General features: G+C 35.6%; 1 protein-coding gene and 1 long non-coding RNA gene across 9 annotated transcripts in view; one reads left to right on the top strand and one right to left on the bottom strand.

Moving 5' to 3' along the window:
* Positions 1 to 25,062, top strand: part of LOC128547828 (uncharacterized) — a 283,211-nt gene that overhangs the window by 68,827 nt on the left and 189,322 nt on the right. The window lies entirely within an intron of this gene.
* LOC123530509 (pleckstrin homology domain-containing family G member 7-like) overlaps positions 1 to 25,062 on the bottom strand; it is a 234,285-nt gene that overhangs the window by 66,678 nt on the left and 142,545 nt on the right. For all 8 annotated transcript variants that reach the window (XM_053521204.1, XM_053521205.1, XM_053521206.1 and 5 more), the window contains exons 3-4: positions 19,256 to 19,503; positions 6,340 to 6,401 (exon numbers count right to left, since the gene is read on the bottom strand). In XM_053521204.1, the coding sequence (XP_053377179.1) occupies positions 6,340 to 6,401; positions 19,256 to 19,503 (310 nt within the window). The remainder of the gene's footprint in view (positions 1 to 6,339; positions 6,402 to 19,255; positions 19,504 to 25,062) is intronic.

Here is a 25,062-nt window from a genome sequence, read left to right as displayed (position 1 = left end):
GGAGAAAACATGGTCACAATAGTCCATGTTTCTTTTTAAGTAATTTAGATTGTTCTACGACACTTTCAGGAGAACTCGAAGACTTTCAGGAAACGGTTCCAAGGGAGAAAATATCGTCACAATAGTCCATGTTTCTTTTTCAATCATTTAGAATAGTCTGCGACACTTTCAGGAGAACTCGCAAACTTTCAGGAATCAGTGCCAAGGTAGAAAGCACCGACCCAGCAATCCACGTGTCCTTTTAAACCATTCAGAACGGTCTTCGACACATTAGGAAGACTCGCAGACTTTCAAGAACTGGTACCAGGAGTGATAACACTAACCAAGTAGTTCCTGTTTCTTTTTAAAATCATTTTAAATGGTCTGAGACAATTTCAGGAGCATTCACAGACTTTCAGGAATCGGTGTCAACTGACACTACTAATGTCTTTTTTGATTCGAATGTCCAATGTCGTTCTAGGTTCGAATGTCTAATGTCGTTCTGGTATCGAATGTCCAATGTCGTTCTGGTATCGAATGTCGAATGTCGTTCTGGTATCGAATGTCGAATGTAGTTCTGAAATTGAATGTCCAATGTCGATCTGGTATCAAATGTCCAATGTCGTTCTGAAATCGAATGTCCAATGTCAATCTGGTATCAAATGTCGAATGTCGTTCTGAAATCGAATGTCCAATGTCGTTCTGAAATCGAATGTCCAAAGTCGTTCTGGTATCGAATATCCAATGTCGTTCTGGATTCGAATGTCCAATGTCGTTCTGAACTCGAATATCCAATGTCGTTCTGGTATCGAATGTCGAATGTCGTTCTGGTATCGAATGTCGAATCTCGTTCTGAAATCGAATGTTCAATGTCGATCTGGTATCAAATGTCCAATGTCGTTCTGAAATCGAATGTCCAATGTCGTTCTGAAATCGAATGTACAATGTCGTTCTGGTATCGAATGTCCAATGTCGTTCTAGATTCGAATGTCTAATCTCGTTCTAAAATTGAATGTCCAATGTCGTCCTGGATTCGAATGTCCAATGTCGTTCTGGATTCGAATGTCTAATGTCGTTCTAAAATTGAATGTCCAATGTCGTTCTGGATTCGAATGTCCAATGTCGTTCTAAAATGGAATGTCCAATGTCGTTCTGTATTCGAATGTCTAATGTTCTAAAATTGAATGTCCAATGTCGTTCTGGTATCGAATGTCCAATGTCGTTCTGAGATCGAATGTTCAATGTCGAAAGTTTAACTTATTGCCAACTTCACGCTTCAAATGTCAAATGTCGTTCTGAGATAGAATGTTCAATGTCGAATGTCGAACTTCTCGCCAACTTCACACACTTTGTCCAATATGTGATATAAAAATGAAAATAGCTGCATAACTGTCCTCTTACAAACAGAAACAGCAAGGAATTATCCAATGAGTATCAAATTACTGCTTAATTAGAACGACGGTGGATAATTGAAGACATCTTTGTCTCTTAAATTGAAAAACTACAAGGAAGTAACTGAACAAATCAGATTTGAAAGAAAAGGCGTTTATGGATAGGCGTTTTTTTAATTGCATATCTCAGATATCATTTGTATTAAAATTTGGAAAATGCGAAGGCCGGTGTAAACATTTATCCTTCCACTGTTGTTGCGTTCATTGTAAGGAAAATTATACTAGATATTCAGACAGAAATTCAGACACCTGCAAAGAAGGCTGAACCAGATAATTTAAAGTTTTATAAGAGAAGATAATTTCTCAGCAGTACAAATACAGTTTCCGAAGTCTCTCCAGGGTAGGTAGGCATGGACACATTAGTGTCAAGTAACTTTCAGGTAAGGTAATCCGGTGGTTAAAAGCATTTTGACAAGTATAAGACTTTCCTCCTGTGAAATATGATAGTCAAAACACAAGGCAGACACGCAAGAATGTTTTCTAAAAAGACAAATCTCCTCAGTTTGTGAGACTTGAGTACATAAAGATGTTGCTTCATATCTCGTAATTCATCTTATATAGTTAAAAGAGTAAGCCTACTTTCTCGAAGAAATCAACCAAGTCTAAACAAATCAGTGCGTGGTTATAAACAGAGTTAAGATTCAATATATATCTTAGTTTGTATGAAAGCCTTTGGAAGCCAAGACCCATTTGTATGTGAAAGTATCAATAGGATTTTATGTTTTCTGGTGTTCATGCGCGTGTAAACCTTACACTTATGTGTGTGTGTGTGTGTGTGTTAAACGTGCTAAAACGTCAGAAAATGATATTTCAGTCGCAATAGTTCTAATTTAACATATTCTACAGCTGACTTTTACATGTTTGTATTGCTTTTGCTCTCAGCGACGATGTAAATAAATGATTTTTTTTCATCAAATTTTAAATCAAAACCATGATCATTGTTTCGGAAATTTTCTAAGAAACTTAGTGCTTACATACATTTTTTCAAGTATCACTACTATCTGATTCGGCCACGCTGAAATATATGCCTAAATACAAAAGTCATTTACAATATGAAGGTCCCGGCTAATACCTCCTTCACATCTACGATTTTTTCTTACGATTCCTTATGATTTGCCAACTCGTAGGCAGTCGCACGCAATGGTAAATAGCTCGTCGGTAGTTGTAAATAGCTCGGCACTACTCGCAGGCGATCGCAAGCAATCGTGAACGTTGAGGTAATATTTTTGACATGTCAAAAATTCCTTACGATCGTCCGCAATTTGAATTATCGGTGAATAGCTCGTAAAGAGCTCGTAACAAGTCGTAAGTATCGTAAACAACACGTAAACCACTCGTAAGCGCTCGTAAATGTATCGTAAAGACTTTGTTTTACGATTAAATACGATGTGTTTACGATATGTTTACGAGTTCTTACGATTTCTTTCACGATGCGGTACGAGGCGTTTACGATTTGTTACGGGCACTTTACGAGTACTTTACGAGTACGTACGTATGCTTTACGATTTATGAGAGGTATAAAAGCTGCCAAATCGGACAATTCCTTTCAATTGCTGTCAATACGTCAAAGGAGTGAGACCTCAATCATATCTGCAACAATGCCACCTAAAAAGAAGGTAGTCAACAAGAAGAGGAGAGCACGCTCGCCTTCGTGCAAATTTAAATTGCAAAAACATGATATTCGTAAATACTCGTATCTAACACGCAACTACTCGTAAACAAATCGTAATGTACTCGTAAGCAAAGTGTTTATCAATATTTAAAACATCTAGAGCCTCATGATATTCCGTAATTCACTCGCAACAGCTCGTATATAACTCGTAAATAGCTCGTAAAACGATCGTATTGATCCGTAATTACTCGGAACAAATCGGTAATTGTAGTCGTAAATGCATCGTAATAACTCGGAATAAATCGCAATTTGATCCTAAACAGCTCTTAAATAGCTCGTAAATGTGGGGAATCGGTCAACTTATACGATTTTGTGCAATCCGTCACAAATCGTAAGAAAAATCGTAGATTTCACGGGTATAAGCCTGTCAAATTACTTTAACTAACAAAATTTAATATTGGAATTCTTAGGAAATAACATGCCAATAATTATGGTGTTTCCTTATATTTCTGGCCTCCTCTATCTTAAATAGATAAAACCAAGGGCATTTTCAATCGTTAGTTTCCAGTCCCGGAAATCCCAGACGCAACAAGATAAATCTATGAAAAAAATAACGTGCAAAAAAAAGCATCAGCTAAACAGTCATGTACTTTCAAATTAGTGTACATATACGTTCGAAGTTGTGTATAGCAATGTTTTGATGGAATGCAAAATGTGAAATATATCACTGGCAATGAAATCATTGCCGAAGTATTAGTTGTTTACAGAAATAAAGAGTGTTTGTTAGGGTAATGACATGTTATGCCATTTGACCAGACGTTTTCCAGAGTTTTAATTAAAATACTTTTGTATGCAGTCGTCGTAGTTGATTGAATTCTTTTGAGTTAAATTTAATGGTTTATTTTCTGCATTCCGCACTTTGCTTACAGAAATAAATAAACTTTGTTTAAAATAAACATCGGATTATTGAAGATTCTGTAAAACGCAAAAACAAAGTGTTTATCAATATTTAAAACATTTAGAGCCAGCTGCTTGCAAGAAAATCCAGAAGTGTCCATATATTTAGTTTGTTGTGTTATCGACGGGCAACAGAAATATATGATAAAAGAATTATACAAATTATTCCGGGAAGTAAATACCCATGACATGCATGTGTATTATTGACATGCATGTGTATTATGTTGATGTCTATTTAAAGCAGAGTAGAATACTTTAACCTATATACACTAGTATTTAGTAATAAGCAAGAAATGGAAATAAAAATAAACTGGGCTGCATAAAGTGTACTGCATGCGTACTGAACAAGAAAACTACATTGTTACAATCTATTCCTTATATTAACAGTTTCACACTGACATTTGATCCAGTGTCGCACAGTTTTAGAGTAATAGATTTCTGAAGAATCATCTACTAACGGCAGCTATTGGAAGAGCAAACATTTTAATGAAAATGATATACATGTAGTATGATATACGAGATTTCGTTTATCAGCACGTAACTTTGACACTGAAATATAGCGTTTTAATGGTATTGATAGGAATGATAGAGTATGCCAATTGTGTAATAATGGAAAAGTTGAGACAGAGTATCATTCTTTATTTATTTGTTCGAAATATATGCACACACGAAGAAAGTTTTTAAACATATAACATATCTTGGCCTACTATAGGCAAATTTAATTATTTTGTTAGTTTAAAAGTTAAGCAACAAAAAATTGCTAAGTACATAAAAATGCATTCGAATTTTTACAAACTGTCCATAGTAATATGTAAGCTGTATTATTTATGAATTAAGGTAATCTTAGACTTGTGAAATGCTTGATTTGCTGATACTGTCTTTGCCACATTTCACTTTTGTATCATATTTGAATGGCTAATGGAATCATATGTATATAGATGCCGACTGCTGAATAAATTTGAGTTTAGTTGAATTGAGTTGAGTTGATGTACTCTGGAATGCCGCATCTTTGTGGCATAAGCTGTGTATAGCTCGGCATTGGGCAGACTAAATATGAACTTGTAAAACTCAGTCTGGAAAAAGGCAACAGCACCTAGTAAGAATAGCGATTGAATCATTCATCATTTAATTGTATTTTAATTTAATACCGGAGTCAACAGATCTCCATAAAAATAACAGGCTCCCAGACATAATACTAAATTGCTTCAGAAAAAAGCTCCTGTAACAATAAGGGCGCCGTTATATTACAAATCATATTAACCTTTAGACTTTTTATCTTAAGCCGACTTATTTTGAAATTAGTATCGCAGCATCTGCTATTAAGCTTGCGTAGGAGTGCGTACAATCCTTCAGGACTATATGTTCAAAAAATAAAAAATCTTATTAATATTTGATCAAAACATGTTCCAATAACAAATGATGCGTTCTGTGTTTTTTTATCATGGCTTTTGCGAAAGTAAGATCATCGAATGTTTAACCTTTAGCCTGCTGTCGGCAAGTGGTTCTGCCTTTGCGACCAGTGCAGACCAAGATCAGCGTGCACATCCGTGCAGGCTGATCATGGTCTGCACTGTTCGCTATTCAGTCGTGAACACACTTTCGAATAATACATGGTATTGTCCAAATTGAATGAATTGAATGATGGGCCAGTCCGTTTTAGAAATTTAGCAGGGTTAGGGTTAAACAAGGATTTTCTTGGCTGAACTGGAGAGTTTGACACAATATTCAATCGGCCGATGAGTAAATTAATGACTGTTGTTACACTAAGGTAACATAATATTCTATTTGTGTTTATCGTCACCTGCAAGTGGTCACGATAATATTATTCTAAAGCAACGTAAATCACTTATTCTAAAGTTTGGCACGAAGTATAATTTTCTTACGTACAATCATTTTCCTGCCACAGTTAGCGTCAGTGTGAAAATGATTCTTTGGAAGGTGCTTTATCAATCAGGAATAGACTTTGTCACAGCTAGTTCGTATCTATCTGCGTACAATGTAGTTCTATGCGGAATAATTTACCACCTCTGACATCATTATCGTTATAGACCGGAACATTTCGCCTACTCTATCAACACCTTTGAGGCAGCCGTGAATTTGATCACAAACTTACAAGTACTCATGCCCAGTAAAAATAGTTTAACATACTTTGAATATATACCAATGGCGCAGTAATTTACTACGAATAACTATCGGCTGTGTGCCTTTTACTTTACATGGAATTTGATTACATAACTGCATACATGTATATCAAAAACTCGCAGTATCATATTGATGATATAGTTAGCCGAATCAGACGCTTGCACGTTCTCAGACAAGAATGAGGCAAAGTTAACTTACTTTTCTTGGGACGGAGAGAAAATTTGAGTTCCAGTTCATAGACCGTAACATCTCCCCAGGATCTGAAAATAGCAGTACATAATCAGAAAATACTCAACTTCTCTCAAAAGTAGTTGTAGAACAAAAACGGTATGTAACCTTTAACTGAAAAAGAGGACAGATATTAAAGACATTCTTAAGCAACAGAATTATTTATCAGTTTTTGTTGGGCCTATTTATCATACTATATACAGAGATTAATAACTAGAAACATTGGCTAGCCAAAAGATTCCATTTCAGTCTGTTAATCTGAAACCTTTGTTTTTTCCGAAATCGTTGAGAAACGATGACATTTATTTCCTGTAAAGGGATCATTTCTTGAAATGTGTTGAACTCATATTTTACCTTTTCTGTGTCTGTTCAATCATCGGGAATTATTGGAGCTGTCGCAACTCCGAAACGATTTACGCACTTTACCAGGAAAGCAAATATTGTACTGATGTTTATTATACACATATGTAGTAACTTTAGTGCATTATGGTCACTTCAAATTTTTGTTGTTTTTTTCCGCAATTTTGCCGCCATTAACCTTTAGCCTGCTGGTGGCAAGTGGCAAGTGGTTCTGCCTTTGCGACTAGTGCATACCAAGATCATTCGTGCAGGCTGATCATGGTCTGCACTGTTTGCTATTCAGTCAGTAAATTTTCACTGAAAACGCTTCGAATAATAAATGTCATTGCCTAAATTGAACGATGGACCGGTCCATTTTAGAAATTTAGCAGGCTAAGGGTTAATATACTGTGCTGATTTTAGTGTGCATGTGTGCACTTAGGACCTACAGATCATGGTCATGGTCCTTGTACTTATAATTATGAAAACATTTTAACAAATAATTCACGAGATTATTATGCTGCGCTGATGTTGTTATTATTTATTAGGAAAGGTATGGGGGTAAAACATTAAGCTTCCTTCAATTAAAACAATGTATTAATATGTAAAACTTAATGTTTTGGCATTTATTGTTCATGGCTTTTTTACAACTTTAAAGAATTGTAAAACAGTTTGTCATTCCGAAGAATCAGAAATAATGACATGTAAGAATTCCGGAAAATCGAAAATAATATAGAAAATGTTTGTAGTTTGTATACATTCCGGAAAATCGGAAATAGTATGCAATATGAATATTTTTTTCCGGAATTATCGGTAATAATGTAATATAATTCGGAAATTCGGAAAAATGTTGAAAAACAAACAAGAATTACACTCCAGATATCGGAAGTATAATATTCACATATACTATGAATTAAGAATCGAAAATGTACCTGCTTTCAAATTTTCCAAGAGTGACGGGAAAGGATAGATAATCGTTAATTGGTAATTAAGGACGGCGGAGTTGGCTCCCTTCCAAATAATATGCACCATAGGAAATACTGAGATTTCTATAATTTTACCTTTTCCGCGTTACATAGTATAGCGGAAAAGTTATGTCTGCAAGTTACGGTTCATTAAACCGCTTCAGTAAGAGGTATTGAAAGGGTAGCCAATGGTTCATTGTTTTGTCTAAAATTTGTCCAATAGAAATCATTTGTATCGGGTATGTGATATGTTGATGTAAAATTGGTCAGTTCTAGCCTGCACCTCAGTAGTACGTTTAATACGGACATTAAGTTTTCAAACGTTAGAAATTTTAAGATTAAAATTTCATCTGTGATTTACATACATGAAAAAAGCTTTAGATTTCAATATGCTCATGTTAGCAATTGTTTAAAAACTGTATAACATTTTTAAATACTGTTGTATTGTACTATTTAGTTGTCCTGTCGGGGCATGTTTCTGGCGTTCATGTTATTCTTATACAGGCATGAACAGAATTTGGTGGGGGCCGGGAGCAGTTTTTGACAGGTCAAATTAATTTTACAATATATGTGAAGTCCATACACACCACTGAGGAAGGCACTGAACTTGTTGTTTTTTTGGACACAGGTTTTCAGAGCTAAATTCTGTTTTTCCTGGACGTCGTGTTTTCCGGTGAGGTGGAAAATTGAGAGCGCCACAATGAGTTATGGTATCATTTGTATAACACTGTATAGTTGTATAATGTGTATCGGAATAAACGGCCTCTCGTAGCCAGGGTGCATCGCTACAAGGCGAAATGTATATATTTGTTGAGTTTATTTGTAGTAAAGAGAAGACTGCTATTTATTTAAGAAATAATATATCCGAAACAGTGTTTTATTGCTGGAAAAATTCATTGTTTGGAGCGAAGGAATACTTCTAAGATCTGGCAGAATCGAAGTAATATATATAAAAAAGTGATAAAATTTAATAATATATAAATGATATACATAAAACAGGTCGTGTCAAAAATGTGTTCTACATCGAATTAGTTTTTTATCATCTTTACACTTTATTTATATACCCACAAAGGGTATTTTTAAACAGATTATTATTCTCTTTTTTGTTGATATTTTGTCGTTGTCATCTCCGTTTTGTAATAAGTTATATCATTAATGAAACAGAAAACCGTAATCTTGTGATAGTTGATGGGAGTCCGTTACAACGAAATGTATAGTAAAACTATAAACACCCTGGTTTTATTCAACTGTTTTCGTATCCATTGCTCAAAATATGGAAGTCGATTGTCAGAATTAGATGACAATTTCCCTTTTAATCAATTATATTAACAGCGGAAAAGTTAACTGCTAGCCCGCTGGTTTATGCAATTAAAGACTGTGTATTACATATAGAATATTACATGAGTGTCTTTTTGTACTGAATTTATAAAACAACTTGAATAAAATGATGAAATGCGAGCGGCTCTCGCCTCGGGTGACATTCTGCCCTCGGGTTGACAATATCAGTGTCACACACGCTGCCATATGATATTTATATAATATCATCATGCCAAATGATATTCATTTGAGTGACACTCTGCCGGGAGATTTTCATTTGAATAACAGCTGCCGGGGGATATTCATTTAAATAACATCAGGTCTGGTGATATTCATTTCAACAATACCCGTGTCATTAAGCGTTAAAATGGACAGAGTTGACTATACTATGCAAAACAGAGTTCAATTAAAGTCGGTCCTTATATATACAGAGAAAAAATGGTGAAACGCGACAGTACGATGGCGAAACGCGACAGTACGACGGACTGTCACCATCGTACTGTCGCGCTTCGCCATCATACTGTCGTTTTATCACCATCGTGCTGTCGCGCTTCGCCATCGTACCTTCGCCCTTCGCGTTCATAGGGAGCAGGCACTGGCCCTAACGGAAGACTGTAGTGCAAGAATCGTAAAGCACTTTTCTAACCACACTGTTATTCATATAGTGGCTACAGACACTGAGAACATTAATTTTTATAATGAATTATCACTGTTTTTGTACCATGTACATTAATGCTTTGTATAAGGGCTATGACTGGTTTATTTTATATAGAGCAGTTAGTGCTAAAACAGTAAAAACATACATGCAACGACTGCATGACACATTCGACTAGTACTTTTAGGTTAGGAAAATAAATGTTGAAGGTGGTCGTTGGATGCTCGGAAACACATTCGTTGGTATGAACTAAACAAAAGCTTCTAGCTACTCCCCTCAGAATGTTATAAACCTTGTCAGAAAACATCGTCTATACGCAGGGGATAAGCAGGAATTTATTCTTAATCATTTAATTACGTTGTTTCTTGCCTACCAATTATTTATTAATTACAGGTTCATTAACAATCTTTGGTTGAACTATGACCAAAACCGCAGGTGAAATACCAGAACACGGCATTGCTTTCAACACACACAACACATTTTATACAGAAAATCCGTTGATCGGTCTGTTCAAAAGTGCAGCTAAATGTTTAGGTTGTAACGAGAAACGACAACAGAAATATATAGGAAACATTAAGTATTATCAATTATCCCTACCGTGTTTTTACGTTTGATATAAAAAGAGAATGTTAGTTTTCGTACATTCCTTGGTAATGATATAGCCTGCATGTGTATTTACTATAAATGATACTCTAACTGCATGCAGACAAATGGAAAATGTTAGATTTTCACAGATTTACTGATATCTTTCAAAAAGATTACACAAGTGTTAAAATGTTTCAATTAATTTCACGACTGTAACATAAAATATTTATAAGAAAATGGTACATGCAAATGGGTCGATGGGAATTATAAAATCAAAGTTCTCTGTTACTACATTATGTTTGGCACTAGTGACTAATTTGTTTTGTTTTGTTGGGTTTAACGTCGCACCGACACAATGTAGGTCATATGGCGACTTTCCAGCTCTGATGGTGGAGGAAGACCCCAGATGCCCCTCCGTGCGTTATTTCATCACGAGCAGGCACCTGGGTAGAACCACCGACCTTCCGTAAGCCAGCTGGAGCACTAGTAATTACGGAACTATTTTGCAAGTTATTACATGAGTACAAATAGAGATATAAAAGGGTAAGATTTTTAGGATTAATAATAGATTCAACTTTTTAACTATCCATTTAAATAGATTATATGACTGAAGACAACAAGGCTTAAAGCATTTTAAAGAGAGTCATGTTTTCCGATTATTAAGTTTAATGAAATTCTATTCAGTATGAAAATAAATCACTTTTATATGACAAACAGGAAAGGGGTGCCTTTATTATTGTGAGAGCATTTACACTGTAAATAACTGTATACTCTAACAATACAGTAGTACATGCACATATTTACAATATGAAAGAAAAATGTTTTTTCCTTTCTGGTTTTTGCTTTTCCTTTTTTATCAAAGATGAGGAAGTACGTTTATTAAAGGGAGAAGCGATTATACTGGGTTATAAGGCAGTATCTGTATATCTTAACTACAAAAGATGAGGCTCTGAGCCGCATTATAAATAAAGGCATTGTGATCCTTTAAGTAAACGATTTGCTGAAAGAAGAAAATATATAGTAATGAAGAGCGTGGATATTTATATAGAAAGAACAAATTCGTCACTTTATGACACTGATATCATTTACTCAAGTTCGATCATTTGCATTAATTTATGAAAAATGTATATAGATATATGGAAAGAAAAAAAACGATAAAAACTGCACATAATATCAAAACGCTGCCCGACTGTACCAGCATAATTCATTCTGTCGCTTAGCCTGTTTTAGGACTTTTAACTGACATCTGATTTTACCGGAAGTAAACGTATTTATTGTAATTATTACTATTACTATTAAAAAACAATAAGATACATGTATCTCTTTAATGAAATATTTATTAATCGAACCCACTCGATTCCCTAGATAATCTGTGTCTCGTGCATTAACACAGCCATGTCTTTAACCCTTATCATGCTAGACACGATTTATTCTGCGTTTGCGGCCAGTGTAGATAATGATCAGCCTGGCATCCGTGCAGGCTGATCATGATCTGCACTGTTCGCCATTCAGTAAGTATATTTCTGGTAAGCACCCATTTTAACAGTTAATGGTACTGTCCAAACTGAAAGATGAATAAGTTCATTATAGAAATTTAGCAGGGTAAGGGTTAAAAGCATTGAGTGCATGACGTATTTATTGACTCCTGTAAGAAGTAAGGTGTGCACTGAGGAAGGAATAAACATTGTTGAGCCTTAAAATGTTTTTGCTGCTTCCGACTCAGCACAAACAGTGGGTTGGTTGACTGGCATTCTTTTTTTTTTCGTTGGAATAAGTGGCAAAGTCGTCATTGTCAATCTGGTAATTTAACATAACATCATTGAATATAAAATCACCATATTAAGAACTAGAAAAGAAAAGTGTCGTAAAGTCCCAACATTCCAGAGCTAGTAACGCTCGTAAAAAAAGAAATTCTAGAACATTTTATTACATTTCGAAGAAATACAGTTCAACATAATCATTATACTGCCTACACGCGGTCATTATGATGCAAGAACCATGGTATAATGCACGTGCATTTTTCCCGCCGCCAAAGTAAGTACAGTGTATGACTGTCTGAGATACTAACGTATTCGTTGTCGATCGTGTTCAGTTCTAATTACTGGGACGGCGTTATTTATATCGATCTAGCATAATTCCGATCAAACTTAAGTTTTTGGAAGAGTCATGAGTTTTTCTATAATAATACATGTATTGTCCGTAAGTACTTATCTGCCACTAATAAATATTCGTATAGTTCCGTAAATAAATTTCCGGTGTCCGTACCTAAATTGCATATATGTTAAATTTCTTAATTCATATAATGTCGCATGTGCATGTAGCTGTGCGGACAAAGCATTTACCTGCGCATTTAGCTGCCAATCTCAGGAGGTTGTGGGTTAGAGTCCTAAGTCTGACCATATCATCTTTTTTCCCAAATTTTATCTGATCAAACTTTTCAGATTTTTATGGTTCATTTATTGAAAGCAGTCCAATTTATAGTTTATTGTTTATTGTTTATTTCAGTCTCATCCATTTACATGTTTACAGTATAAAAACATGACATATACATAATAAAACACAAGTAAATGGCCACTCAAATTTGAATTACAAGAGACTATATATATAAAATTTCTACATATCACATATTTCACATAAATCAATTCTCATATATTACAGTAAAAAGCAAGACATGTCTGCTAATCATAACACAAAGATGTGTCCTAAAATTTAATTAAAAAAAAGGGTTATAAGACACTGAACCAGATTAGACAGGTGCACTAAATGTGCGCTAGTAAAAAATGGCTTAAAGAATCAAGTATCCCCACCAATCAGATTGGTAGAGAACAGATTAGCAGATATCTCTTACTTAACACTAAAATACTGTAATTATTTAAAAGAATCTACATACAATTTAGTAAAAAAAAAAAATTTATAAATAAATAAAAGCCTATCTATACAGGTACATTAAACTGTGTTTATATTATATAAAGTATTACTTCTTTTTTTAAGTATATCATAACAGGTTTTTGCAACTATTCTTATCAAATTTGGATGTGTGAATAACAGAACCAGTTTATCATTGTCATTTAGACTCCCAAAGTTTACAAATATAGAAGTGACCTTTTCTAATAGAAGTCTTCGTTCAACAGTATAAAGCGGACAGCATAGAATAACATGTATCTCTGATTCTACAGTATTACAACCAAATGGGCACAATCGTTGATTTTCTGTTAAACCTTCGTAACGACCCGTTTCGAGTCTTATGGGTGCAACACCGCACCTGAATCTAGACAATGCAGATCTATGAGAGAAAGGCATAAGCAACTTACAATAAGGTTCTACATTACACTCATTCTTAAACATTCTGTAGGTTCGTAACTTATTTTGACCAGCACCACTGACACCAGTTAATCTTGAATACGTTGTAGATAAAGTCGAATAAAAATTGCTTGAGAATATCGTAGATAAACATGCAAAAACGTGTCCCCAGCGTTTTCAGAAAATAAATAATACAAGGGAACACAATTTTATTCATGAAATATGATACATAAAATGAATAAAAGCAATATGATGTATCAATGACATTACATGTCACGGAAAGAGGAGCGGTGGTCTAGTGGATAAAGTGTCGGCCGCTCATTCCAGAGGCCGTGGGTTCGAGCTCCACTGGGGTCACGACCATGACTTCTCATATGACACCAGAACTGGTTTTTCCGGGAAGCGGACTCGAGAGTGGTTACAATAAATTTTAAGCTTTCATCACAATCGAGCTAAAACAAATTAGTATAAACTAATTTTTAAAAAATGATCTAAGTGACTTCGAACCTGTTCTCTACAAGTAAAAGCCATTTTCTTGACATTAATATGGGGTGTACGACGAATGATTTCATACACAATGTGTTTTAACGAATCGTCACGGAGAACATACCCCTTGTCTAGGGACAGAGCCCACGAACCCGTGATCCGCAAATCTTGCTCTTCCTATTAACTTAGCGGGCGGGTTATAGATGCAATAAATCCTGACGCCGAAAATACTGTAAATCAGTTTTTCATTTTTAAGAATGACCGTTTTTTCGCTAAGACTTTAATTATTCCTTCTGTTGAGAAGGAATATTATAGTTCAATAAGTCACACTTGACTGAGCTACTGATACCGAATGCTGTTGTCATTACAAGCTGGCAAATAAAACTCCGTGACCTTAGAAATAACCTCTGAAGTTAGACTATTCTTCCTAATTGAGGCGACTCTGACTGAACGCGTTCCGTGGATTACATATTACTAAACCCGAGGATGTTATTTCCTCCATTCTTGAGGAACATATATACATTCAGTCGACCAGATAGACATATATCAGCAAATTTAAATGTAAACAACTAAATATTATCGTTACCTTGAAATGCATAGTTAATATATGAAAACAAACCCCATTGCGACCCTCTAATTATGCGCAACAAATTCACGCATCGAATCGTAAATGATTAACCGGGTCAGTGTCTTATTGCCGTATTTACTCTACTGAAAGTGGTAACAGATTTAATTTGTTGTTGGATTTAACAATTTATGTTAAATAACTAGCGTAAATACTTACTTGAAATTTTTTGGCAGTATAAAACAGACATTGCAACCAAAATTTTACAAGATGATCATTTTATATTTATATAGATATGCCCTAGAAGGAACTTTTGCTATGCTTTAACTTGTTTAATGTTGTCTTTTGAAATATTTTCGTTCTATGTCTACTGCAAAAAGTCGAAAAATGGAATACTATTTTGTAGATTGTCCCCACAACCTAACATTTGTTAGTTTGAATACACAAGGACAGTTCAAGATTTTTCATCTCTTCCCATTCATAGCAAGGTCAAGTGCTCACAAGCGGTAACAATGATGCCACACACTAGTGATGTACATGGCTAGTACGATCTGGTTGGGTCCGCACTGTTGAATATTGGTTTTGATCATCCTGGCATTCCCAGTAAATAATGTAACCTTCCAAACGCCCATAGTTACATTTTATATACATCATTCTTCATTCCCCTGACAGAGATTAAGCCAAATGGATGCACCAAAGTCGATCGTCTTGGTCACAGCAGCAGATTTTCCGTGCGTGGATGATCTAGTCATGGCTAGGGGGATGGATGCAATTACACTGAAGGTAGGTGGCTTGCCTGGGTTCGGCTTCTGGGAGTCGAGCGAAGTTGATGTAGTTGTCCAGTTTTTGATGGACAACCTCAATGACTTCAGAATCTTAAAAGATTCTACCCCCATTGTGGCAAGGCACCCTCCCCCAGCACCTCCTTCATCCCTACAGGCTCCACGCGGTGAACCTAATGGTGCGGCCAGGACGCAATGAGAATGTATTTGGCTTTGTTTCTTTTATTTATTTTTTTCATTTTGATTAGCTCTGTGATTTGTTGAGCTCTTGATTCCCCTTAATTTGGACCGGTAATCGGCTGGTCCTAGCCCCCTGCGTATCTATCGACCTCATCGTGGTGCAAGGGTGTAACATCTACTTATAAATAATATTTGTAGATGGCCAACAGATAAACCTTTTAATTTCTCAAAGCAAAAGAAATTCTTTTGTCTAAAATCGTTCAATCCTAAGACACATGGCTGGTCTGACATGATTGGGTCCGCACTCTCAAAAAGGAATAGGGCTAGGTGACCTAAGGGCAGAATATTATGTAGGGTTTGCCCTTGTTGACCTAGGTGACAAATGTAGTGGTAACCAAAGTTAAAACCTAGGTCACCAGGTCAAGTCAAAGGAAAAGCTTGTTAACACTCTAGAGGCCAGATTTATGATAATATCTCTATGAAACTTGGTCAGAATGTTAATCTTGATGATCTTTAGGTACAGTTAAAATTTGGGTTATGTGGGATCAAAAACTTAGTCACCAGTTCAAACCAAAGGTAAAGCTTGTTAACACTCTAAAGGCCATATTTATGACTGTCTCTTCATGAAACTTGGTCAGAATGTTACCCTTGATAATCTTTAGGTCAATTTGGAATATGTGTCATGTGGGGTCAAAACCTAGGTCACCAGGTCAAAAAATAAAATAAAGGAAAAACTCTAGAGGTCACATTTATGACTGTATCTTCATGAAACATTAGTCAGAATGTTAATCTTGATAATCTTTAGGCCAAGTTTGAATCTGGGTCAGGGGGTCAAAAACAAGGTCACCAAGTCAAATCAAAGGAAAAGCCAATTAACAATCTACAGTCCATATTTATCACCATATCTTCATGAATCTTTGTCACACTGTTAATTTTGATAATCTTTAGGCCAAGTTCGAATGTGGGTCAAGTGGGGTCAAAAACTAAGTCACCAAGTCAAATAAAAGGAAAATCTAGTTAACACCCTACAGGTCACATTTTGAATGTATCTTCATGAAGCTTGGTCAGAAGGTACATCTTGATACTCTTTAGGCCAAGTTCGAATCTAGGTCATGTGAGGTAAAAAACTAGGTCACCAGGTCAAATCAAAGGAAAAGCTAGTTAACACTCTAGAGGCCACATTTATGACCATATCTAATTGAAACTTGGTTAGAATGATGATCTTGATAATCTTTAGGTCAAGTTCGGATCTGAGTTATGCGGGATCAAAAACTAGGTCACCAGGTCCAATCACATAAAAAGCTTGTTAACACTGTAGAGGCGACATTTATAATAATATCTCTATTAAACTTGGTCAGAATGTTAATCTTGATGATCTTTAGGTCAAGTTTGAATCTGGTTTATTTGAGGTCAAACACTAGGTCACCAGGTCAAATTAAAGGTAAAGCTTGTTAACAATTTAGAGACCTAATTTTAAGCTTGATACTCATGAGAAGTGGTAAGAATGTTTGTCTTGATGAATTCTAGGTCAAGGTTGAATCTGGTTCATGTGGGGGTCAATAACTAGGTCACCAGGTCAAATCAAAGGAAAAGCTAGTTAACACTCTAGAGACCAAATTTATGATCATATCTTCATGAAACTTTTTCAGAATGTTAATCTTGACGATATTTATGTCAAGTTCGAATCTGGGTCAGGGGGGTCAAAAACTAGGTCACCAGGTCAAATCAAAGGAAAAAACTTCTTACATCTAGAGGCCACATTTATTACCGTATTTTCATAAAACTTGGTCAAAATGTTCATCTTGATGATCTTTAGGTCAAGCTGGAATCTGGGTAATGTGGGTTCAAAACTAGGTCTCCAGGTTAAATCAAAGGAAAAACTTGTTAACACTCTAGACCACATTTATGCCTAAATCTTCATGAAACTTCAGAATGTTAATCTTAATAATCGTAAGGTCAATGTTAAATCTTGGTTATGTGGGGTTAAAAACTAGGTCACCAGGACAAATCAAATGTAAAGCTTGTTAACAATCTAGAGGCCACATGTTTGGTCAGAATGTTAATCTTAATAATCTTAAGCTAAAGTCCAAAATTGAGTCAGGTGGGGTCAAAAACTAGGTCACCAGTTTAAATCAACAAGATAACACTCTAGAGACCTAAGTTTAAGTTCATAACTCATGAGAACTGATCAGAATGTTTGTCTTTATGACCTCTCTGGTCAAAAACTAGCTCACCAGTCCAAACCAAATGAAAAGCTTGTTAACATCCTAGATGCCACATTTATGACCATATCTTCACGGAACTTGGTCAGAATGTTATTCTTGATGATCTTTAGGTCAAGTTTGAATCTCGATCATTATACTCTAGAAGTCGCATTTTCTGCTTGATCTTCATAACACTTTGTAAAAATGTTTGTCACTATGAAATCAATCTAACTTATCAGGGGTTAGAATTAGGTCAGGTGAGCAATACAGGCATCTGATGTGTGCTGTAGCACTTGAATGTTTCTCATTTTATTCAAAATAAAGACGACCAGTTAACTTTCTGAGCCAGGGGTGCAAGGGGAGACAGGAATATACTGTTCATTTTCTCGGTTCACAGAATCAGCATCATGTTTATAATAAAATACAAAAGGGTGTTATTGCATTTCATCACCTTTTGCAAGCATAATATCAACTGAGTTCATTAAATACATGCGTTTTAATATATGGAAAATGTGAGATATGTATATTAAAACGATATGCTTTCTTTGAGTGAAGCAACCTAACAGATATCATTACTTATGCTAGAATTTGAAAACTGTATAGGTAAATGTTCGGAGGTGTATCAGTATTGCTTCTGTTTAACTAGCGCGAGAACTGTATATAAATATATATAACGCAGCCTCATTTAGACAATCAAAATAAAATTCTACATGTAATGTAAATCAATAGAATTAATAGTGTTAACGTTAGTCCGTTCTAAAACAAGTAACGACAGCTGATGCATATATACTGAACCGCAGAGATATATACGTTTTCTTCTGACACACAATGTTTTTTTTATATTTTATCCTGTATGAGTAAGCGATCTAAAATACTGTACGTGGCCAATGCGCTGTAGGAATTGAAACAGAAATTAATACTTAAAACACCTTAAAAACCGCAAAGAAAAGACTATTGTATCTGGTGTCTTGGGGGAATTATCCCGAAAAAAAATGGCACGGAATTTGTTTAATAGAACAATTGTGCTAAAGGAAACTAAAACTGTCGTAAAACTTACGTTTGCACCAATTTTGAGGAACAAAAGGGCCTTAATTCTAATTTAATCCATGACTGAGTTAATACACTTGACCCACTGACATATCTAGTTAAGTCAAAGGCTACATCTCTGATGGCTACCAAAACAATTAAAACAAAAATTGACTGTTATCACATTAAAAGAGAGATAATTGATAAACTACGCTGGGGAAAGTTCTTGTTAACAATCTAAAACAGTTTCAAGTCTGCAACTTTAACACGTTTAAGGAGTGGACCTGTACAAAATTGTCCGGCATTTCGATTTAGATGAGAGAATTTTGACTGGTAAGAAGACAGAATTGATACGAAACCCTTACTAAAATCTAAATGATACGTCATAAATTTCACAAAACGATACAAAGAAGGCATAAACTTGCATCATATAACATATTTTTCAGTTTTCAGTTTACTAGGCAAATATAACATTCACTTACTATAGTCATCTCGTTCAGTGTTTACCACCACCTCAGGCACTTCGCTCCACATCTCCGGTGATACCCTTGGTGACAGCAATACGTTACGAAGATGTTCACCAGTAGAAGAATTCCACACACTAGCCGGATCTGAGCTGTCACGTGATAAGTCAGCTAAACTTCCTCGAACCTCTTCGAGTCGTCTAAGATGAGATGATATGTCAGTTGACAAACTTTCCCCTCCCACACTATGATTTCTGTCCGGATTTCTACAAAACAAAATCAACGATACCTTAAGCTACTGAAGGAATAAATATTCTAACAATGATCCCAAATGTGTTTATATGTTTATTTTTTCTCCGTCTACGTTAAGATACTCCTTGACAAATAACTTGTCATATATGATAGAGAATAAACGGAATCTTATTCTCTTTATACTAAATTTATATCCAGTCAAAGTTATCACGATTACACGGAAAGAATCCATTGTGGTTATACCACATTTGAGATGTCTATTTGCACTGCTTTAAGAAATATCTTTTGCCTTGACATTGTAAATTTAACACCTTTTATCATCGCCATCCCCGGAAAAAATACGCCAACATACTAAATGCAGTACAAAATAATATTTGTTACGCTTAAGTTAATATACAATTATACGTTTGCCTATAAATGAACACATCTCGTTGAATAGTTGTGTATGATGTCTACTGGAGGTGTAAAAACAATTTATTTTACGCACCACGTGTTAACAGTGCGAAATAATACATGAACTTATTTCAAACAGAGTTAAAACAATTCATAAAATCTGCTGTTCGTTTCATTTGACATATCAATATGCCGGCGGGTTTTCGAGCGATATTGACTAACAAACACACTTCATCATGCTGATATGTCGACATACGTATATATAATACATTTATACTGTTTCCGTAGCAGAAATAGAAACAGAGAGTCAAAGGTATGACAGAAATGTCTATAACAGTGTTTAATCTGTCAAGACCATATACGCGGCCATGTTTTTTTTTTTTTTTTTTTTTTGAATACATAAGAATAATTCGAAAAGGTCAAAATTTCAGCATCGAAACATATGAAATCTTTCAAATTAGTGTAAATGTATAGTCTGGTTCCCAGCATTAATTGTTCATCTGGTTCTAATGAAATTACTGCGGTGTGCTAAACGCAATCAATGCAAATTGTTACACCTGTAGAATATCTCTGAACATGTTTCATATTCAACTGAATAAAAACCTATCTTACGTAGGAGTACAAGTACACTCAGTTTTACTTCATTACAAAATAACGCTTAAGCCGGTGCTGAGGAGGGGTGGGGTTGGGGATGGAGCGAGGGGTGTTGCGCATTTCATTATCTCTCATGAACAGACTCGATCGATTCGAGTCTGTAACTATATTGCTTAATCGCATTCTGTGCTTCCAAAGGATTAGCGTACAATAGATCAAATGATTAGGCCTGTTTCCGGTAACATGCTCAAAAAAATTAGGGTAGCTAGGTCGGACATTTTTTTTTTTGGAATTTTTTTTTATTAAGGGAGACTTTTCGGAAATTTTTTTTGTGTCAAAAATGAATACGAATAAGGGGGTTATGCCTTCAGAGCATCAGTAAGTTAATTTCTAACATCACTGGCCATGTTTAAAGCATAAAAAGTGCAGTTTTGCAACTTTTTGTTAAAAAGTTAAAAAAAATATTCTCCAAGGCCATAAAAACATTTCGGGTCGGGCCAAAAATTTAGGGTAGGTCGGGATACCGGAAACAAACAATTTTTTTACGCCTTAGTTGAAACACTGCATAATGCATCGCTATACCAGTAACGCTAGAAATGGATATTTTTATACAGATGTTTAGATATTTAATCAAAACAGTAACAAAGTAACAGCAAACAACGAGGTGGTCTCGAGTGTTCATCCTTGAGGCTGTGTGTTCCGTGATTTTCGTTTCCGTATGCCGAGTCAAAGCTTTATTCTACGTTAGGCTACAAAAAATATAAAGGTCGCTTTATACACCTTCTTCTAACAACAGCAATGCTACAACTTATACACGTCCTTCTAACAACGGCAATGCTACGACTTATACACGTCCTTCTACCAACAGCAATGCTACAACTTATACACGTCCTTCTAACAACGGCAATGCTACGACTTATACACGTCCTTCTAACAACGGCAATGCTACAACTGATACACTTCCTTCTAACAACAGCAATGCTACAACTTATACACTTCCTTCTAACAACAGCAATGCTACAACTGATACACGTCCTTCTAACAACGGCAATGCTACAACTTATACACTTCCTTCTAACAACAGCAATGCTACAACTTATACACGTCCTTCTAACAACGGCAATGCTACGACTGATACACTTCCTTCTAACAACAGCAATGCTACAACTTATACACGTCCTTCTAACAACAGCAATGCTACAACTTATACACGTCCTTCTAACAACAGCAATGCTACAACTTATACACGTCCTTCTAACAACGGCAATGCTACGACTTATACACTTCCTTCTAACAACAGCAATGCTACAACTGATACACTTCCTTCTTACAACAGCAATGCTACAACTTATACACTTCCTTCTAACAACAGCAATGCTACAACTTATACACTTCCTTCTAACAACAGCAATGCTACAACTTATACACGTCCTTCTAACAACGGCAATGCTACAACTTATACACGTCCTTCTAACAACAGCAATGCTACAACTTATACACTTCCTTCTAACAACAGCAATGCTACAACTTATACACGTCCTTCTAACAACGGCAATGCTACGACTTATACACGTCCTTCTAACAACGGCAATGCTACGACTTATACACGTCCTTCTAACAACGGCAATGCTACGACTTATACACTTCCTTCTAACAACGGCAATGCTACAACTGATACACTTCCTTCTAACAACGGCAATGCTACAACTTATACACTTCCTTCTAACAACGGCAATGCTACGACTGATACACTTCCTTCTAACAACGGCAATGCTACAACTTATACACTTCCTTCTAACAACGGCAATGCTACAACTGATACACTTCCTTCTAACAACGGCAATGCTACAACTTATACACTTCCTTCTAACAACGGCAATGCTACAACTGATACACTTCCTTCTAACAACAGCAATGCTACAACTTATACACTTCCTTCTAACAACGGCAATGCTACAACTGATACACTTCTTCTAACAACAGCAATGCTACAACTTATTTCACTTCCTTCTACAACGGCAATGCTACAACTGATACACTTCCTTCTAACAACAGCAATGCTACAACTTATACACTTCCTTCTAACAACGGCAATGCTACAACTGATACACTTCCTTCTAACAACAGCAATGCTACAACTTATACACTTCCTTCTAACAACGGCAATGCTACAACTGATACACTTCCTTCTAACAACAGCAATGCTACAACTTATACACTTCCTTCTAACAACGGCAATGCTACAACTGATACACTTCCTTCTAACTTATACACTTCCTTCTAACAACGGCAATGCTACAACTTATACACTTCCTTCTAACAACGGCAATGCTACAACTGATACACTTCCTTCTAACAACAGCAATGCTACAACTTATACACTTCCTTCTAACAACGGCAATGCTACAACTGATACACTTCCTTCTAACAACGGCAATGCTACGACTGATACACTTCCTTCTAACAACGGCAATGCTACGACTGATACACTTCCTTCTAACAACAGCAATGCTACAACTTATACACTTCCTTCTAACAACAGCAATGCTACAACTTATACACTTCCTTCTAACAACGGCAATGCTACAACTGATACACTTCCTTCTAACAACAGCAATGCTACAACTTATACACTTCCTTCTAACAACAGCAATGCTACAACTTATACACTTCCTTCTAACAACAGCAATGCTACAACTGATACACTTCCTTCTAACAACAGCAATGCTACGACTGATACACTTCCTTCTAACAACAGCAATGCTACAACTTATACACTTCCTTCTAACAACAGCAATGCTACAAATTATACACGTCCTTCTAACAACAGCAATGCTACAACTTATACACTTCCTTCTAACAACAGCAATGCTACAACTTATACACGTCCTTCTAACAACAGCAATGCTACAACTTATACACGTCCTTCTAACAACAGCAATGCTACAACTTATACACTTCCTTCTAACAACAACAATGCTACAACTTATACCTTAGTCCTGGCTTTTGTCATGAAAAACGTCGCACCATAACACATTTATCAGTAGTACCAGATACCACTGAAGCACAAAAAATGTGCATCGTTAATATATTGTTAAATTCCATTTAATGAATAAAATATATTCCTTGTGAACACTCAATACATATTGATTTGTTATATCAAATATTACTATGGTATATGTATTGACTGGATAGCATGTTCTAATATTCCCTTTTAGTTAAAATTTTGATCTTTGAATAATCTAACATCACATTAAGACTATTTATTCATAATATTCATGAGCCGCTGTGCATTCAAAATGCATGATGTATACTCAAATATGTATTGATTACAAATTTAAACAGTCCGCAGATATGAATTATTTTCATACGAAAAAAGAATTCCCATGCAGTCTGCTAATATCCTAGCATGAAATATACACTGTCATTTTGCCAAGCTCTCTACAACCGGCCATTCACACGAGTTGCCGCTCGTTAAAAACACGTTAGAAAGCTATCTGTAAAGAGTGGATCTAAAACGACAATTTCTAGGCTTGACAGACGGTTGGTCAATATGACACGAAGATGGATAAAAATACAATACGTGAAATTAAACTTGGCGTTTATCTCCTTTTTCAATATTTTTTCCCCCATTATATTTTTGGTTCTATTTTTGGCCCATTATCTCCAGCATACGGAAGAAACTAAGTCCAAGAAGCGTTAGTCGAAATGACGACTTACTTACACGAAATTTTCAAACGAGTAACTCGGAACATTTCGACATACTAGCTCAAATTTTCGAGAAAACTTACTCGAAATTTGGATTTATTTTCTAGAAACTAACTTACTCAAATTTTGAATAGCTTTTAAGAAAGGTTGGTAGGCGTTTGGTCTTATATGAAAAGTCTTATCTTAATAACCTGATTGTTTAATCGTCAAAACTGACAAAAGACAGAAAGAGGCATTCACCTAGAAGGCAATGGTTAAACTAGGTTCAATTACAGCAATGTTGGGACCAGCACACTGCGATTTATAAAAGGCTGTATATAAAGCATCAGTAAATTTGTGAAGTGAATACCCCTATAATATACGTGTAGGTACCTGACATATAAGTAAAACGTTGCCAAGAGTCTTCACTTAAAACTATCCTACCATACATCCATGCATGACATACCCTAGCCTTCAGAGCTACCCAGAGTAAGCGATCTTGATTTCAAACTGTTACCTTCACCTTTAACCTTCATTCTTGTGTTTATGTTTGTGTATAATAAGGGTAGATGTTCCAGTCATAGGGGCTCCAATGGGGTCGAAGACCATCCAAATTTAAACATAATTAATATGATGATAGTGCGAACACGATATCTTTTAACAGACCTCCAGGGCTACCCAAGGTGCATAGTCTTGTCCAGAACTTATAGATTAAAGTCCATATTTGGTAGTTGGTAAGCCGAAATTTCGACATTTTAGACACTTTTGGGTTGGTACGTCTGAATGTCGAGTTACTACAAATGTAAGTCTAAAACTTCGGGAAACATTGGTTGAAATTTCGACATTCGAGTGAAGGATCTAGAAATTAGAGTTACTGATCTCAAAAATTTGAATTACAT

Source organism: Mercenaria mercenaria, chromosome 13, assembly GCF_021730395.1.
Source record: "Mercenaria mercenaria strain notata chromosome 13, MADL_Memer_1, whole genome shotgun sequence".
NCBI lineage: Eukaryota > Metazoa > Mollusca > Bivalvia > Venerida > Veneridae > Mercenaria > Mercenaria mercenaria.
The sequence above is the reverse complement of the archived record's forward strand: the minus strand, read 5'-3'. Positions and strand labels throughout refer to the sequence as shown.